Source organism: Toxotes jaculatrix, chromosome 17 (genome assembly GCF_017976425.1).
Source record: "Toxotes jaculatrix isolate fToxJac2 chromosome 17, fToxJac2.pri, whole genome shotgun sequence".
In the NCBI taxonomy this organism is placed as follows: Eukaryota; Metazoa; Chordata; class Actinopteri; family Toxotidae; genus Toxotes; species Toxotes jaculatrix.
The window spans coordinates 8,240,268-8,260,143 of NC_054410.1; the positions used below are offsets into that span (position 1 = coordinate 8,240,268).

The following is a 19,876-nucleotide window of genomic DNA, read 5'->3' on the forward strand; positions in this document are numbered from 1 at the left end:
CTTTAGCCACCTTTATATTAATTAAAAGAGTTTATTCCTGACTTTAGGTTGACAAACATGTATCTTATTTTCAGCTCATTCCAGCATACACGCTATTATTTTGAAACTGATCTAAAACACAGGCACAATTTCAACTGTCTGCTGTTTTATTGAGAAATTTTCAGGTCCTTACATTTACAAGAAAAGCCATGAATTTAAAATAAGTAAAACTACAAAAAAGCTGTCAGCAAAATGTACTTCTTCAGCAGAATCTCCCCTGTAAGAGTTATTGCACCCAGTTGCCATTTAATCAGGGACACCTGTACAATCTTTGGCAATTTATTACAACAGCTCTGCCATCAGCTCCATGTGGAGCTCATTTTAGTTCCCTTTGTACCACAATATGTTATAAAGTAATGGTGAAAGTGAAAATTGCACAAAATGAAAATACTCAAGTAAATACAAACGTTCAAACACTTCAAAGCTGTACTAAGTACAATACTTGAGTAAATGTTCTTCCCCCTAATGTATGTTTGTGACATAAATAACAGAAGCAGTCGGTGACTTTCATCACTGGAAAGAAGTCATAAAATAACCCCTTCCATGTTTTATCAGTAGGCTGTATTGCTGATAAAGCTAATAAATGTAGGCTGATGTGTGGTGTGCTTCTAGCAGAGTAACTTGTGCATGAGTGGTTTGTGTCATTTATGATATGGTGACATTCTGTATTTCATGTGTATCTAAAATAAATACCATTAAGTTGTAATGGTGATGATTTCCTGGACATGCAGGCTACTTCATCAGCCCAGGACTGGTTGCTGTCTGATTGTTTGGATGTCATGTGAGGAGTCACAGAAATAATTAATTAATTTATTCCAAATAGCCAAAAGAACCAAAATTACAATCAAAAAAAGCAAAAATAAACATTATTTGCAAGAATCCATAATGGCAAAAAGGTAATTTATATCTACACTCTATAAGTGTACTGTTATCACATCCAGAAAGATTAACTGAGTACATTTACTTCAAGAACATAAAAATTTTTTAAGGCAAGTATTGTGCAGACAACATTTACGTGAAAGCTCTGGTTAAAGTGTGACAGTACTTATTTCAGATACATTTTCATTTTAACAAAATTAAAAATACAACAGCAGAAATAAGTTAATGTGCAGTCAGTAATGTCAGTCTTTTTTTTGCACATGAAACCTCCTCTGTTTGATTTATAGCGGCTGTGTGATTGTATTGTTTCACCAAGTCAGTTGTTAGTCCAGCTACAACATTTAATTATGCCTTATTATGCCTTATGAGTATTAAATCTTACAACAATTTTTTCAACCTTTTGAAATTGGTGTACCCTTGCCGCTTCTGCATTCAGTAATATGATTTGTGGTTCAAGGACAATAATTAGCTTCTCCAGGCGTAGCAGACAGGGCTATCCTATCATGTCATATTATCAAAAACTGCCTTATCACCACAAACAATGTGTTCTCTACAGTCCCTTTAAATGATGCTTTGAGTTTTTCCTTTGATAGTTCAGCACAAAAATACAGTAAGTGGCACTTTAAAACATAGTGCCTTTCATCTCCACTGCAGCCATCATCCTCGTCTTGCTTCTCCTGGCTCTGCAGGAGAGGAGGAGCCAGGTGACAGACCAACCAATCAGCAGACCAATACTCGCCAGTACAGCAGCAAGCCATACTGGCACATTGTCTGAGCAATAAGAGGTAAGAGGCAGGGCTGTGCTGTACGTTGTGGAGCTCTGAGGTAGTGCCGTGCTGTCGGTTTTGGGGGCTGTAGTGGTGGTCGAACTGTCGGTTTTGGGGGCTGTAGTGGTGGTCGAACTGGGCAAGCTGTTCACTTTGGTGAAGATGTACGGATGCTCCTAGAACAGATAATTAAGAAGGTCATAAACTAAGTCAAATCCACTTTCATGGACTGTCATTATGCACAAATTGTACAGACAAATGACAACTGGGTCAGCAGAAGCATGTGAGAGGTGCTTGTGTGGCAGATTTCTTACCTCAGTGGGACATTTGATGCTATTTCTGGCATTTGTGAAATTGTTGTATGTCTGTTTCTGACCCACTGGCTCCAACTAGAGATAAAACAGAAATACATCTTTCCAAACAGCAGTGAGATGTCGTCATTTAGACAGACTTTATCCGAAACCCTTCCTCTGTCAAATTCAGTTAGCCTTTCACTATCTACCTAGCCAAGACTCACCATGTTATTCCACAGAGCTACAGCCATGTCAGCATGCCCCCGTTCACTGAAGTGGAAACAGTCCTCAGAGAAGTAGGTAGCATCAGGTCTGCCGTCCTGGAGAAGAAATAATACAACATCAGTGTTTGTAGGAATTATGTGTTCTGAAAGCAGGGAAAGACTTGCTACTAATGCCTAACCTAAACCTACACTACAGTACGTTTCTTCACTATATGAGGAGAGTAGGCTTGACGAATAACTTACAGCATTCAAAGGGATAACAGAGTTCTGAAAAAAGGGCTGCACGACCACAGCAAAGTCCTCTCTGCCATCATAGCGACCTCCATAGACCAGTTTTTCTGTCTCAATCTGAAAGAAAGGTCACAAATGCTGATGTTATTACAGCTAATGTAACGATCCTGTGTCATCAACACTTGTTAGCAAGAACAAACTTTGGTCTCACCTGTAATTCACGATTGATCCGTTTAACTTCAGCCAGCTCAGGGGAATCCTCTCCTGGTAACAGGAAGCACGGGCAGACATACCTGAGGACAAAAGGTGAAAATGAGCAGCTGATTTTGGAAAATCAAATGCTTTTAAAAATGTAGAATCATCACAGCTTGCTGCATAATGCAATCTACTGCATAGTACAAAATTTGTGGATGAGCAAGTCCTTTACTAAATGCCAAATTATTACATATTCTTTCCTGGATTGACAAGGTATAAGATCAATATTAAGACTGATGAGTCCACTCTGCCTTGGAGTCAGTGGTTCACACTGAATTGATTTGGCATGAGTGGATCGATGAGCTTACTTTTGTAACACACTGCACCCAAGACTGTTCCTTTTGATCCTGCGAAGGCCTTCGATTTCCAGGATTTCCAAGACATTGACTATCGTCCTGGGAAGCTACAGCCAAAATAAAGAAAACGTGACTTTTCAGAAATGATCCATTCAGGCATCAATGAAAAGTGAACTCAGTTGATCACATTTCTTTACCTCTTTATACAAAATGTCCAAGCTTGTCATCATATGATGGCTGTAGTTCTGAGGTGAAAAAGACGCCTGTAGTATTGAGACACACAATGTACAAGGCTATTTATTAATTCATAGTCAACACGCGTACACGTAAGCCCACTCATTCCTTTATTTTCTTTTTCAGTAGCAATTGTTCTCTGTTTTGGCCAGTGAGACGCAGGATAATTAAGCCACTTTTGAGGGGAACTAGCCGTGTTTGTATCTAAAAAGCACATATCAACCAAAAGAGTCGATGTCTTGCAGCATGTATGAGCGTACACGCAACAACTACTATCACAGTCTCAGAGCTCATCTTAAATTGATACTCTGCTTTGATATTCTGCTTCAAAGAACAAACATTAAAAGAGAAACTACCCTGTCAGTGGAGCGCGAGGAGCGTAATGGAGAGAGAGAACAAAAAAAAAAACAACAAAAAAAAAAGACCACGGAAATGGAAGTAAAATGCGAAAGGAGAAAGAGAGAGTGAGACAGAGGGAGAGAGACAGAGACAGGATGAAGAGAGTCTGGGTTGACTTCTGTGTTGTTTATGCCTCTTAGAGAACAAGGCCCATCACTATGCCCCGTGTGCTTGTTTAATGCAGACAGAGGCTGAGATAGAGGAGGGAGTGGGGTGGTGTTCTGTGTTGGAGGGGTAAAGTGACAGAATGTGCTCATTGAAAAGAAACCATGTCTGCTCTCATCTCACTCTGACACAATAAAACAATTAGGGGAGGGCTGCTCACAAAGCTTGGTTATTCTGCTCCAGTGCTTAGTCCCATTTGGAGAGTGATATCATGAGACAGCTCTACACAGGGCATTGCACAACACTACAGGATATTTAACCACTGTGCTATGGTAGGAGATTTACAAAAGGAAGTGCTTTGAAAATGTCCTTCATCCATTGGATCATCCAGTATTTCCTGTGATGACTTCTTAAAGAAGCTCACCCGGTCGTTGCAGTACTGACACAGGTCATTGCCTCCAATGAAGAGGGTCACCAGCTTCCAGTCATTGTGGAAATCCACTGACTATTTCCATTAAATGGATGGAGAAAGAATCAGAGAGACAGGGACAAAGGGATGGAACAAAGATTACATTTTCTTATTTACTTATTTCCACCTTACTTTAACTTAATTTGTGGTCATGACATCACATTGGTACATGGATTAGAATTTGTTAATATAATATCTTAAACTCACAGAGTCATTTTTCATTGTATCTATCAGACTTTGGACCTGCCCTGGGATTCCTCTGTTTGAAATTAGAGATATTCATGAGTGCACAAAGTATTTGAAAGTGAACAATTTGCACCTGATAACAGATCAAAGAAACGTTAGAACTCACCCTACTTTAGCCCCAGATACAGCCATGTTGTAGCCAGTCTGCCATTTCCCTTGTCCCCTTGACACTCCTTTGATTTTAGGATTGAACTTCTTGAGAATATCTGATGCAAAAAAGAAGGAATATTACTGCACAAAAGAGGGCATACAAACTTTCTTACAGTCCAACTCTGTCATCTAGTGGTGCTATTATGCATTGCGTTTCATAAAAGGCACAGTGGAAAGAGAATAAGCTTGTGACTTACTGGGTAATGTTGTGACAGTATCAAGAGTTTTGTCTCCTCCGACGCTTTTTAATAAAAAACAAACAATGAATGAAATGTTCACAAAGCATTGTTTTGTATAATGTTTGTGTGCCATCTCTCACCTCCACGACACTCCTCTGTACTCGGTTCTTAGCTGCAGCAGATTCTTTGCCTTAGCACCAAACCCAGTCTACATGCAGAAAAAGATGGTTAAATTATTTTGTCATTTTCAGACACAATTTTTCTCTGTTTCAGTCTCTGACTCATTGAATTGATAATGTTCTCTCCGCTTATACGTTAACTCGATCCACCAGCAGATCCTGGTTCTAGCAGAGAAAATAAACATAAAAAATATGACAAGCTCGGTTTTGCAGAAATGGAGAATGGATAGAAATGATGCACACAACATAAAAAGATGTAACAACAGTACCAGCTAAAAAATGAATTACATGTTACTTCCGTTGCTTTATCCTTTATTTTGGATTTTATATCCAAAAAATACAAATTTCTGTGTACAAACTCACTGTTATAGAGTCTCCCAGAGCAGCCACCACCTTGATGTCTGCTGGCCGTAACCTGTGAGCTAACAAAACCTCAACATGAGCATATTCTACATCTAACCCTTCTATTTCACTTTAGGTAATACCAGAGTAACACCACCAATGCTTACCTGAAGTGGGCACAGAGTCAGATGGAGCTGTATTAACACAGGAGAAGTCACTTCCCCAGTTCTAAAGAATGACAGAGACATATTTTAGGCGTTCATAGTAATAACTTATTTCTTGGCATCATGCTTAAATTCTATGGCTGTGACCTACTGGGACAGGAGCAGGAGTGGGTGGAGGGCCTGGGAAGGTGTAGTTGCTGTTGACAGTAGTTCTGAGGAATGGGTTGGTCTAATAAAAAAATTACCAAAATAAAAGTATGAAAACACCAAACTGATAAACATGACAAATAATGTCTAGTTTTTGAGAGATTGTTGGACTCTGTGAATGTTGCTCATTGAAAACTTACCTCAGAGGGGCACTTCAAATCAATGCCTGCTGTAAAGTCCTGTGTGAAAGTTTTGTTTCCCACTGGCTCTAACTAAGAAATTATAGAAGTTAGTGATTCATTTTGAATCATCATGAGAGGAAAAAAACACAAGTGCCAAAATACAAACATAGGAAAAGTCTTCTAATAAAGTAAATCCTACCATGTTGTTCCAAAGAGCACGTGCCATGAGAGTATGAGCTTTCTGGCTGAGATGAAAACAGTCAGGTGAAAAGAAAGAGCGATCAGGCCGGCCATCCTTTTAAAAAAGAAAAGGGAGGGGAGGGAGGACATTTTAGAAAATATATGAAAACTCAATCAGGAATATTTAATGTTTCAAGTGTCTTACCTCTGACATGGGAAGGAAAACCTCTCTGAAGAAGGGCTGCAGCACCACGGTGAAGTTGTCATGTGTGTCGTACCGCCCAGAGTCAATTAGCTCTCTCATAGCACGCTGGAGAGACAAAACAGCCAAAAGATAAAGACCAAAAAAGAAGCATAACAGGTATTTGACTTTTCATGAAAGCACTTTGATGGTTTTCTCAGTTCATCCCAACATGATAAATATAAATGATGTTATGTTACTCTAAATAAAATGTGTATTCACTGACAAATTAACAGACTCCAGAGGGTTTGTTGCAGCCACAGAAATATGTCTTAATTTAAACATTTCTTTGTTTTGTACCTGATAAGCTCTGTTGAAGTCAATGGCCTTCTGGAGTTCAGAGGATCCTTCTTTAGGCTTCAGTATGCAGGGGCAAATTAAACTGAAACAAAAACATCAAAACTGTTAAATCATGACTTGATCAGTTTTTTTTTTCATCAAACTGTTTGTGTCTTACACAACCAAACATCACCAACCTTACAAACCAGGTGGGACAGCCCAGAGTCTTATCTTTGTGCAGATCACGAAGTGGTATAATGTTTAACAGCTCTACCAGATTGACGATGGCACGAGGCACCTGGGTGATGCAAAACATAAAGGTCATAAGCTGTTTGTATTTTGGATTCTGACTTTTGAAATTGCTAACATACAGTGAAGTTGCATGTTTGTGTTCAAAAAGTGCAAGAGGATGAAGAACATACTTCATTGTGGAGTATATCCAGAGCTTCGCGGATACGACTGACCACATTCCTGGGCGAGAAAAAAATCTGTGGAGAAAATGCTTCTGACTTAGACCCAAAGCATGAGATGGAACCTTTCCAAGCAGAAATACCAAACAATTGCTCAGTCCAGCTTCTCAAATGTTCATTTGTCATTTGTCTCTATTTTCTTACATTGTTTTGACAAAACATTTAAATGATAAACTGGGAAAATAATATGCAGATTAACAAATAATGATAAAAGCTGTTGTTTTAAGCCAAAAAAAATGCTTATAATGTTTTGGATGATTAATATGTTATATAACATTATTATTTGAAATGTCAGCGAATCTTAAATCTATATATTCCTCCTCTGTAATAATGTAAAACAGCTAAATAATCATATGAAAGAAAGCACAAGTATTGCATAAAACTAGACCAAATATAAGAGTACTCACACTGTCTGTGCAGAAGTCACATATGTCATTGCCTCCAACAAACATGGTGATCACTTTCCAGTCATTGTGGAAATCAATGCGCTATAAATAAGAGAGGTAAATGTTCTGTTAATTTTGTAATTATGAACATAAAAAAAGGTTACACCTGAGCATATCTCTATGTGCCTCTGCCACTGGTTACCACTGCCTTACCAAATCATTTTTCATTTTGTCCACTAGGATGCGCACCTGTTGCACCATATCACTGAAAACACAAGGAGAAAAGTTTTGTAGTTTTGAAAAGTACATATCCTTTGTTCTGGTGTCCTATAAGTTCTGCAAATATTTTATTTGTTAGGATTCAAGAGGACATGACTGACCCACTCTTTGCTCCTGCCACAGCCTGATTGAGAAAGGCCTTAGGATTGTTCTCATTAGCTATTCCCTCTGAGAAGCCGGTCAGGAAGGGGTTAAACTCCCTCAGGATGTCTGCAAACCACAATCACAGAGAATTAGAGAATAAACTGATTGATTGAACAGGATTGTGTACATTGTGTGTTTTGTAAAAGATACGGTCATGTAAATTAATTATTTTAATTTCTCACAAACTGTCAATAGATCAGCAGATGCTGAAAGAACCTCAACTCAAAGTACAGTTACTTCCTTCATTTTGGTTGACAGCTGTGAAAATTGTGAGTGAAGTCTTGAGTTGAGATTTTATGTATATATTTTCTTTCCAAATAAGCAGATTTATAATAATAATAATAACTTATATTTTTTTGTGAGGCAAGCAATTTACAACTTATGATTAATCTGTGAATTTTATCTCACATCCTACTCAGTTTATTCGGATTGTTATCTGGCATAAAAAGCAGGTCTGCTGGATAGTGAGGTCTTTAATGATGGTGATAAGATTCTGTAATATATGTTGATAATACATGTTTTCAAGCAAAATGCCACAGTTGGCACATGACATCTCAATGTGTATGAAATAAATCTAAAGTAAGCTTTTTTGTTTTTGTTGTAATTTCATTTGATAAAACAATGAGATAAAAGTCAAACATACTTGGCAGTGTGGTTACAGTTGTAATGTTTTCATCACCACCAATGCTGAAAATTGCAGAAGCAGCTTGTTAGTTTTTAAATGCAGCTCACAAAGTCATCAGATTCATTGTTGAAGTAATTTCCCACACTATCAAAATTTGAACAAGGTGTACTTTAGCTTATCTTACCTCCATGACAGTCCTCTGTACTCTCTAATCACTAACAGAAGGTTGTCTGTCTGTGCACCCACACCATTGGCTGCCTGCAGAAAACATCAGATGTGAGATACTGAGACTATGTAGACCCAGAAGAGATATTTGTTCAACCAGAAGCGTGTACTGCAAGCCACAGTGTGTAAACATTCACAAATTACTTCTCTATAAAAGTCAGAATTGTATTACAATTTTTTAATGTAAAACTTTTTTTAACGCTCACTGTTAGGGAATCGCCCACTGCTGCCACCACCTTGATATCTCCAGGTCTGAGTTCATGAACTACACAGGAAAGAGAATAAAGTTAATTACAACAAATATATTAGGAGAAAACAGAATAAGAGCAAAAACATTTTTTTTTTTACCTGAAGCTGGTGTAGTGGGAGAAGGGCTACGGTCTGTGCAAGGTACATCAGTGCCCATAACCTGAAAACAGACAGTATTGTTCTGTAAGTCACTGCTACTACTTACTGTATGCGCTGCTATGCTACTGTAGTTCTGAAGCCGAGGTGAAAGACTTACAGGATCTATTAGGGTGGAGGCTTTGCTGTAAACTGTCTTTTCTCTGTCAGTGGGTGAATTTCTCTGTGTCCGTAGGAAAGGTCGTTCCTGAGATGAGAGTGGAAAAGAAGTGAGTCACAGGATTAACCATAGTATCAGTATCAGATTTAAATCTCATATCCAAAGTCTGCTTTGTGATTTGGAGAGTCTGGGATTGAATGCTGAATGATGACGCAAAACCTTTGGTGAAAACATTTTGTGAACTGTCTTTGTGACATGTTTACATCAAGGCTAGAACACAACACGCTGTATTACCTCATTAAGGGGTGACTTTGAATAGATGGTGTTATGTGATGGCACACCTCACCTGGGTAGGGCAAGGAATAGTGACGACACCGTTGTCCATGACCTCTGTCTGACCTGTCGGTGGCTGAAGCTGGAGGAGGAAAATTGATGATTGGTTATGATCGGAGGTTCAGGCGGAGGCCATTCTGTGCAGTCAATAACCACACAGCCTCTAACAGCACTGATTTCACAACCCTTGCGTTCATATATACATGCTGAGTGAACAATGCTGGAGAAAGTCATCATGTAGATAATCCCATCAAGTTAATCTTTACATCTCTTATCTCATCTCTTGTCAGAGCAACAAATGTTCACTGTAATCACTGTTCCATCTTACTTTTGTTTTGAGGTCACTTTCAGTATCAGTAACAGAATACAGATCCATGATGAAGGTTTTCAGGTTGTCAGACAAGTATACATACACTGTACATTTAATCTGCCATTCATGACTTTGATTTATAAGAACATACCATGTTTGTCCATAGCTGTAGAGCAAGTTGGTTTATTTCAGACCATGGGTTAGCCTACAAAGAAACACAGGATATATAGTAGTTACACATTAACCCTTTCAAGGGTCTTTCATGCACTGTTACAGGAAGGAAGGCTGTATATCTTTCAGTTGTCAGTTATTGTTGATTATAACCGGCCCCTGGAAATAGCTTTTCTTTACTTACAGAATTGGAGTTGGGTTCAAGGATAACTGGGACAGACTGTAGCACGGCAGCGAAGTCTGCACTTTCGCTGTGCCACCTTGAATTTTTCAAGACATGACTAAGAGAATCCTGAGAACAAGACAAATGGATAATTGTCAAGTAAGCAGCCAAATATGGTTCAGATGAACATGAGCCTAATGCAAACAGTAACCATTTTTTCCATTTACCTGCAGCGTTTTTAGAAGAGTTGCTTTACGTAGGCGTTGGTTTATGCTTTCATCTCTCATACACTCACACCTGCTTCAAAATAAAAGAGAAGCACATCACTGTAATGTGCCTTTTACAATGAGCAAGATCATAACACCACAGACTACATATGTCTATGCAGACTGCAAGGTTTCATTCAGCTTTTTTAAATTTAAAACACTCACTTATCCTGCTGATGGTATGTGCTCCATACTGTCACATGAATTAAAGTGTGACGCAACTGTAAACATACACAAAGCATATTAGATTTTTTTTTTCGTTTGTTCATGGCAAAATTCTAGTCAACAGAAAGTACCATACCCTGTTTTGCAATATCCGCAGAGCAGCTTCCACATCCTGCACAACAGCTTTAACATCTGCATCAACCTGAAACACAAAGAAGCAGTTACACACTCTCATCATCTTTTACAAAACCTAACATTTGTAAAACCATGACTTTGTATGAAGCAAAGAATCTTACATGTGGTGAACAGGCACACATGGAATCTGCCGGGACAAACAGCAGCACAAACTTCCAGTCTGAGACCTATAGCAACATATGAATGATATACAATCTTTTTTTGAAAGAGCAAAAGTGAGCATCCTCTATCTGTGAGCCGTGGGTAAAAGCTCAGGAAAAGCTAGAAAGTTAGAGAGTTAAGATTATTTTGTCAAACTGCAAGAGAATTTACAACATAACAATCACTAGATTACTGTTATTTTGTCTCTGCCATGAAATGAAATTTGTTTACAGGTGATAATGGAAATTCACTTATTTGGGTTCTTGCTGAGAGTTGGAATAGAAGACTACAACCAGTCTCATGTGAAGCTACAGCCAGGAGACGGTTAGCTTAGCATACTGAAGAAGGGGCAAACAGCTAGCCTTAGCTGAAAAGATCTGCCTACCAGAATCTGAAAAGCTCAGTAATTAACATGTCCCATCACTTGTTTAATTTATTCAAAAACTGAAATGTAAAATTCACAAGTTGATGTTTTACAGGGGTTATGTGGGGCGGGAAGTATCTCAAATGGAGGAAAAACATGTTCTATTGTTGGAGTTGCTTGCCCTTCCAAATATTAACCGTGTTATCCTCGGCTAGCTCATGTGAGTCCTTAAACTATTTTAATTAATCTGCTTCCAGTTAAAAGTATCATAATAACTATTTTAGTCTTAGCTTTTTATTCTTCATATTTATATTGTTGAACTCACTCGTATAATGAAACATTTAAAATTCATAAAACATTGTGATGAGAGGGTTAATTTGCACCTGATGCGACAGGGACAAAGACAGTTCCTCAGCTTCCTCCGACAAACTCCTGCAACACAAGTGCAGCAATCTCATTAAATAGCATTTATGTGTGTGACTGTACATGTGTGTGTCACATGTACGTGTGTTTTACCTGGGCTGCAGTGAGGTCTGATCCACGTGTTGAGTTATCATTTCAGGGTTAAACATGGACAGCAACTCTGTTAAAGACACACAGATACAATTGTAAAGACTGAAAATCTTCAGTATGTTTAATTACTTACAGCACAATCAGAGAGTGGATTGTGTACACATTATTTGATAATTGCTGTTGTGAAAAAAAGAAAATGGGTTTGCTTAATTTCATTTGAAATGAGGGTCAACAACCTGTGTTTATGGCCTGCTGTCTTATCCTTAGAGATAAACTCGACTAAAATATAAGATTATTGTTCTCAGAACATATTCATCAAAGTGTGCTCTGTATCTGGCATTTCCTGCAACATGGTCTTGACTTCTACCTTAAATCCACTGAAAGTTAATAAGTGACAGAGCAGGATTATTGTGGTTAACTAAAACAAAATCAATGATGAGGACTAGGCCTGAGAACAAAATTAAGAAACTAAATAATTTAGCAAAATGCTGATTATTGCTGTTTTCAGCTTAAACAGTATGGGACTTTTTCAACTGAAGATAAAAATGTATTCAAAATTATTATCTTCCATTTAGAAACAATGCAAGATTATCATAGCCAGAAGGAAAATCAGGATCCCTCAAGTACCTTGTGATTGCAAATAGTCAGCGCGTAAGTGGGGAAAAAAATAGAAGACTTAATTTATTCATCTTGCCAATTTAGACTGATTATGCATTTTTGACTTTCCAGTTGATCACAGAAATACTGAGTGGTGAGAAACTAAAGTGGGTGAAAATTTATAGACTTACCAGCTAGCCCACTGACCACTCTGGATGCTTCATCCCTAATGATGAAGACATGCATGTTGTTAGATACAAGCACAGGTGGTAAATTTTTAAAGCTCCAGATTTAAAGCAGTTCTGGAAAATGCTGCATACTTTATTGTTTATTTAAATATTACTGAACTATATGTGAGCATTTCATTCTCAGCTCTTACCTGTCTGAGAGAGGAATTCCCAAGGTGTAAACAGCTGAGATATCAGCAGGTCTGAGAGCATCAACTGATGGTAAGAAAAACAAATGACTTAAATGGTCAACTATGTTATGATACAACACTGAACGATATATTAAATGATTTGGATAGAAGTCCCGTAAATAAGAGGCCTGATCTTTGTGAGTGATCACTCAGACTGGGACAGATCAGTAACAGAAAATACCTACCTGAGGAGGATGGAGACAAGCGGCCGGGTACTGGTGAGCAAAGTATTGGCATGTAACTTTCTGTCTGTGGCAAGAATACAGTTCATCAGACTTCCATTGTCACAGTGTGAACAGAGCAAATAGAGCAAATGACTGATGACATTTAATAACTGACAGTTCAGTACCTTCTCTGAATTTTCTGCTGACAGTTCATTTTCTCTTACATCAGTGTTGGCAGTGTCTGAATGTGACATAGGAAACAAACAAAACAACTCAGCATCCAAATGAACTCATAGAAGGGACATTTTGTTGAAAAGTAAAGCATTTCTTTTGTTGTTTTGGGGTTTTTTTAAGTGTAAAAACTTACAGAGAATACAGGTAAAAACAGTAAAAAGACTTCCACTTCCCAAACCCATTGTACTGGTTTGTAAACTAATGATAAATGATGATATAGTGAAACACAGTTGTAATAATATACAGTATATCTTCTAAAGAGAAGATACAATTTTAAAAAAACTACGGTCTATTGAACAGCTACTTACAGCTACATAGTATGTATCTATTAGTACACTGCTGATAAATGCTAACTTGAGGGCTTTAAAGTAAAATGTTACCTTTACATCATATCATGCTTGAGAAAGCTCAAACTCTAAAATGCATAAGCAACAGCTAGATAAGCTAAACCAGATAAACTATTCTCATCATCAATTTGGTAAAAGGCTCATAAGTGCTAAATTTGGTACATGCATTAAAGAGCAGTGTGAACATGACCCCGACAAACCTACTAAGAAGCAGACTGGCTTCAACAAGTAATTCTGTGCATTCAATTTGTCAAACTATTTGTGAATGTATTATTGTGGCCTGCACTTTACCTGTAAACTGAGTGCAGGATCCAACAAGGGCTGCCAGAATCAGGAGCGCAGATCTAGTAGTCATGATGAGGTGAGATACTGAGTTCCTTCCACACTGAGAGGGGTTTGTGTAATGCCCTCCTCTTTTTTTCCCCCTCAGCCTCAGAGAAAGAATGACTGTAAGCTCTCACTGACTGTAAAAGTACACTGTACCTGTAAAGAGGGGGAAGAAGGAAAAGAGTTCCCAGGAGGGCAAAGTTTTAAAAGGAAAAGAAGGGGGGAAAGAAGAGGAAAACCACTCTTCATGTGAGAAGAAAAATGATAATTCCTATTTTTTTTCAACCAGTCTCTTTTATTCTCAGTCATATCTTCCTTTTATCAGTTTATCTGGATAACAATCAACCAAATTACTAGTCATACCTCCGTCTCCATATCTGTGCATTTGTTTGTCATTGTGTAGCTGTGTCATCCTGCAATCTATCCTGTAAATCTAAAGAATATACTTGTGTTTTGCAACAGACCAAACAGACACATTAAGGAAGGTCAGTGAAATGTTAAGTCACATTTATGGCTATGACCGTGACACTTTACGAATTGTCAATAAATCCAGACATCACACATTTAATGGGTGAGACAATCCTTCACAATTCACATGAGTATCATATTGTGGATTATGTTGTTTTACAGTATTGAATCAGATAGTAACACTTTCCAATGTCCAAGATTAAAAAAGTGATCAAATGTCACAGTATATCAATAATCAGCAGATTAGTACAGACATTGATTGAATAGAAACCTTAACAATCATATTAAATGGGACATTAGTTCTAGATTTTCTGTTATTAGAGCATCAACTGTATAATTTTATTGTAAAATACTGTAAATTAAAATAAAAAAAATACTGTTATCTCAGTGATTTATCACTTAAGTATTTAACTAAAAGGTATAAAACTGAGAGATTTGACATAATCAAGAGACACATTTTGAAGCTGCTCCATTATTTCAACCAGTACAACAGAGTTTATGGACACAGTGATAGTAACCAGAGTGCTTTTCCAGGGATATGAATACATTTCTGGTTCGTAATAAAACTCATTTGGGTGTAAAAGCTCAAACAACCATAAATATTCTGCCTCTTAATCAGGGTTTATAATCTAAGTCTGCCAGCTTTTAGAGTGGGTTTTTCATGTTACAGTACAGTAATAATTATATTGACACAACTATTGACTAGAACTATATGAGTAGTCATACAGTTTCATTTAAATCATGTTTATATGCTGCTCTCTAATTTAGAGCTCTGCGAGTGCTTTACTTAACACACATTCAACCTAACATCTGATGATAAATGTAAGTGCTGGTGTTTGATATGTTTCTTCGGGGTTACATAAGAATATGGTAACAACCTGCAATTTAGTAAAACTGGATAGCTTTAGTTTTAGAGATGAGATGAGATCTGATTAGATTGCTAAATACTTTATGACTTTAACCTTAGATTGGCTTTGCAGATAGCCTGACCCTTGGAATCAAGAGAGAGTAAAACAACAAGTTATCTTGATTTTGTGACATTATCAGATTTTGTTTATGGGTTTTTTTTATGGTTTATAAAGTTTTGATATGTTGTTGTTTTTTCCTAGGAGCTTGAAGGTTCTGCACTTGAATATGCATTTCTTCATGATAAACACATAATTATTTAATATGATTGCTGAAAAAAACTTCAGGAGGCTACTGGTGTGTAGTATGGGTTTGGTGAGGGGGTCTTTCATGATGAGTATTGTCCTCCTGCCTCTGTAACTGGTTCATTTTGCTGCTGGGTTTTCATTCTTAGGCATTCAAGTGCACCTGAGTTCACATGGCCACACTCTTTGGTCATGTGTGTAGATAAATCAGTATATCAGTAAATCAGTATGTAAATTTAGACTCTTTTTAGTGTAAAATTACCTTTTTTCCCCCTTCCTATCCTTCCACTGCAGCTCCAACACTGTCTGGGGAAACACAAAGAGGGAATTTTGTACTAAGAAGACTGTAACTTTAGAAGATATCCACTTGATTTGACTAACCCATACTACCAAAGCCTGCTCTTAACTGGAGATAAACGTTTGAATAAATCTTTGCATGAGAGGAGAACTGTGAATTTCGTCGCCCATCACTTACAATAAAATTAACGAATTGGGAAGATTACAGCATGTACCCCCCCTCCCCCCCAAAAAATGCATCTGTTACAGGACTGTTTAATGCTGTATTCACTGCGGCAGCCATACAGGATTATTACGGTGTTACTGTAGTCAAAGATACTCACGGTTCTTTGGTGTAATTTAAGCCTAGTATAAGCCATTTTCTTCCATGTGGAGGTTTTGCCCGTCTCTGCTGACACCTGGTGGAGCACCGACGCGCCATCATGACCGGATGTTGATACTAGCTCGGAGCGGAGCGCAGACAGGAACAGCTGAAAAAGAACAACAAAGCCACGACGACGACGGCACAAACAACAGATGTGCGTCTAAACTAAACCTCAGATATCGGTGACATCGCCGCTGTCGGGGACATTTTGTGCCACTGAAACAAATCTCAAACGGTAGGAAGCCCTCAGTCGGAGCTAAGCAGAAGTATACGTTTTGTTGTTGTTCTCTTGTTCCCTAGCTTGTTATCATTATCGCTGCTAGCTGAACGGCTAACCTAACGTTAGCTTCTTTTGGCTTGATAAGTCAGTGCGACCCCACTCAGCCAAAAATACCCTAAACCACAATGAAAAGCAGCTAATGTCTTCCGTTGTATCACTTAGTAAAAAGTGCTCGTGTTTCTCAGAGAGGGTATTTTAGTATTCGTCGTAATGGCTTTTATTTTCAGCACCATTCAAAGCTGCCATCTACAGTCCACATTACTCATGACAGGGCAGGCAGGAACAGAAAGTACTTGTTGAAGTCAGAGCTGCTGTGACAATGGGAGGTCACAAGTACACCACTAAATACAATTTAGTAAACACAGATGTGAGCTCACGATGTGTTTTTTTTTCTTTTTGAGACTGACAGTTTTAAAGTGTCTGTTATAGCCATAACAGAAACAAGAACAGAAAAAAGCTAGACAGAAACCGAAATAACTTGTTCCTTATTTCATTGTGGTTACTGAAACTAGGCCCAGCCGTCTTCGACTTAGCATCTCTAGACCTGGCCTTGATGACTGAGAGTCATCACACATATAATAATCCAATGATGTCGCCATTGATTGACAGCATTGCCCACAATCACCTCATACATCGAGCAGTATTAAAAGCAAATGGGTTGGCAAATCCTCATACAGTTCACAAATTCAAAGGCTTGCGGTGTATACTGACATGCTGCTCAGCTCTGGAGTGTTGTGTTGTCCATTGCCTAATAGCTGTTTATGTTCAAGTTTAGTTTTTAGTTCATTTTCAAGCAGTAAGTCCCATTTTGTTTTCTCCTACATCAGCCCTAGTCCAGTCTTTCCCAGAGATTTGACAATGGGACGCATCTTCTTGGACCACATTGGCGGAACACGCCTCTTCTCCTGTGCCAACTGTGACACCATCCTGACGAATAGGTCTGAGCTTATCTCAACTCGTTTCACAGGGGCCACGGGCAGAGCTTTCCTCTTTAATAAGGTACAGTGAAAGCCATGAAGCAAGGAGAATCGTGTACTCCTAAGTCAGACCGGATACATAAATTCAGTATTTCATTGCTCATCTGCTTGAAAGACCCTGTGCATGCTTGTGTTTCATCCCTACAGGTGGTGAACCTGCAGTACAGCGAGGTACAGGACAGAGTGATGCTTACCGGCAGGCACATGGTGAGAGACGTCAGCTGCAAGAACTGCAACAGCAAGCTGGGTTGGATCTATGAGTTTGCCACTGAGGACAGTCAGCGGTACAAGGAGGGACGTGTCATCCTGGAGAGGGCACTGGTTAGGGAGAGTGAGGGCTTTGAAGAGCATGTCCCCTCCGACAACTCATGATCCCCTAAAGTTGGATTAACTTATGTGAGAAGGCTCGCTCCTGTGCCCTCCTTTCCCTCTCGTTTATCCCCTTGCCTCTGTGCTGCATACCTCCACCTGCAGACTTAGTGGTCAGTGAAGTTTTGGCTGACCGCCCCCCAGTCCACCCACTCCCCTTCCCTGTCTCTGGCCTATGACCTTAGACCTATGCTGATTAGAAGATTGGTTTGCTGGATCTATTCTTGCTGAATAGGCGTTCCCAAAATACTCCCTGGGTACACCCCACCCCAGAACAGCTGGGGACACTGTTAGGAGTTGTTTAAGTATTCATGCACGGTCACACAGAATTTTCATCATCGCTGCACAAGGCATGCTCCACAGTTTTTCGTATGGTAGTTAAATACATGCATGATAATAGATGTGGTCAGTCACATTAAAAAACATCACCTGGTTGTTTTGTTTATTTAGATAGCTTGAGGTGGTATAGCTGTCTGTGTTCATCATCCAGACATGGGCAGAGCAACCAGCCCAGTCTACACAGCATTGTTAAATAAACCAGTGGACATGTCACTCTACATATTTCTTTGGTGGGGCTTGTGCTTCTGTGTTGTTCTTCTCACTGTATTTGTCACTGGTGAGCCCTGAACTCATTTAAGACAATGATAGTTGTAATTTCTGTATCAGTTACCTTTTATTAGCTGGTAGTGTGATGAATGTAATAGTGTTTCAAATCTCTGTTCTCATCCAAATGATACCGTGAGGACCGCACAGACTGATGTCATATTTAAGTATTCATTGTTGTGTTTGATGATGATAGCCGTTTTATTTAGATTTGGCTCACATGATGTGCAATTATTTTGATTGACATGACATTTTTGAAATGCACACAAACTAGCTTAATTTTCCCATTCTTGCAGTTCATAATGTGAAAGTGAGCTCATGTACAGTAGAAAATCGTAGAGTTAATCCTACAGTTTTATTGAGCTCTACCAGTCAGCATCTGTTACCATGGATTCTGTGCCTGTGTACGCGTGCCGTGTGAAGAGCAACATGTCACTTTGGTGATATATCAGGAGCATGTACCTTCCAGCCATGTGTCGTCAGTATGACGGGAGGAGGGATGTGTCTGTGGCGTGATGGAGACATTCTCTGGCTGCCTGCTGGCTTAAAAACAGGATTATGAGAGGATGGGTCATACAAGCATTCGAAATAAGCTGGGGGACAGTGGGGGGACAAACTAACAGAGCCTCTGAAGGAAAAACTGGAACCACAACACAACAGGGATTCAGCAAATTTTTTTTCTGTAACACAGCACAATGTTGGAAACAACAACAAACCAAAAATGTGTGTCCATCAAGCTTGAGCCTGATTTTTGAACAGAATTCATTTAAATCCATTCTGATGGAACAGATGAATGCTGAGGCTGACCCTATAGGGTCAAGTTAGTCTTGAAACAGTGACCCTTTCTCTTTTTATAATCCTGGGCTTAGGGCAATTGGTCATCAGATGACTTGTTCCTTACAACACAAAGCCAAACAAGCTTTAATGGAGTAATATATCTTTAAAGTCAAGCCTGTGTCTCTGACTGGGCCAGAGCCTCTATTTTATATCGTCACTGCCCTGCAAAGATTTCAAAATGTCAGATTGTTAAAAAAATATATATCTGAGTTTTCGTGACATTTGAGGTTATTTTTGGACTGGGTTGTAGCACAGCATCATGGCCCTGGTATAACATTGTGCCATTTCAGAGGGTGAATGCCTGCAGGCGTTACCAGAATGGTCCAGCCTTTGCAAGTGACACTGTTCATGTTTTTGCTCGCCTTTACAAGGTCATGCAAGACTGTGCAAGTTGTCATTTCAACAAAAAATGTTAATTATATACAGGACACTGACACCATCCATATCCCCGAGTCAGTGCAGTGTACAGTCAGTGGGCCATGACAGAATAAAGTTATCATTTATTGTTCACTTTTAGCATTTTATTGATAGGCCAATTGTTTTTATTTGCTTTACTCTATATTATTATTATTTTATTGACTATTGATACATTTATCTTATTGTATATTTTCCTGATTGGAGGTTTGAAGAAAATGTTTTCTTGTATGGTTATAGCAAGATTTTCTCTGATGTGATTTCTAAATAAAGATATAGTCTTGCTGGGTTCAA

The 19,876-nt window shown here is 38.7% G+C and overlaps 2 protein-coding genes across 2 annotated transcripts; one reads left to right on the top strand and one right to left on the bottom strand.

Annotated features, from left to right (window-relative positions):
• Positions 1-895: 895 nt before the first annotated feature.
• LOC121196952 (phospholipase B1, membrane-associated-like) lies at positions 896-13,890 on the bottom strand. Its single transcript, XM_041060212.1, has 43 exons — positions 13,787-13,890; positions 13,100-13,155; positions 12,936-12,999; positions 12,712-12,775; positions 12,524-12,558; positions 11,739-11,805; positions 11,606-11,654; positions 10,819-10,884; positions 10,659-10,724; positions 10,523-10,578; positions 10,319-10,391; positions 10,113-10,220; positions 9,909-9,962; positions 9,461-9,529; positions 9,115-9,201; positions 8,958-9,018; positions 8,816-8,874; positions 8,569-8,642; positions 8,403-8,446; positions 7,717-7,825; positions 7,550-7,601; positions 7,358-7,438; positions 6,903-6,968; positions 6,678-6,778; positions 6,502-6,583; positions 6,166-6,270; positions 5,980-6,075; positions 5,799-5,870; positions 5,603-5,680; positions 5,455-5,515; positions 5,309-5,367; positions 4,907-4,974; positions 4,785-4,828; positions 4,544-4,643; positions 4,399-4,450; positions 4,147-4,227; positions 3,182-3,247; positions 2,997-3,091; positions 2,645-2,726; positions 2,446-2,550; positions 2,203-2,298; positions 2,000-2,074; positions 896-1,861 (listed from the first exon to the last, which is right to left on the bottom strand). Exons 1-43 carry the CDS (start codon positions 13,848-13,850, stop codon positions 1,541-1,543), a joined length of 3,363 nt encoding a protein of 1,120 aa, XP_040916146.1. The 5' UTR covers positions 13,851-13,890; the 3' UTR covers positions 896-1,540.
• Positions 13,891-16,179: 2,289 nt separating this feature from the next.
• On the top strand, positions 16,180-19,876 carry LOC121196951 (protein yippee-like 5). Its single transcript, XM_041060211.1, has 3 exons — positions 16,180-16,337; positions 17,210-17,381; positions 17,507-19,876. The coding sequence occupies exons 2-3, from the start codon at positions 17,241-17,243 to the stop codon at positions 17,729-17,731; spliced, it is 366 nt and encodes a 121-aa protein (XP_040916145.1). The 5' UTR covers positions 16,180-16,337; positions 17,210-17,240; the 3' UTR covers positions 17,732-19,876.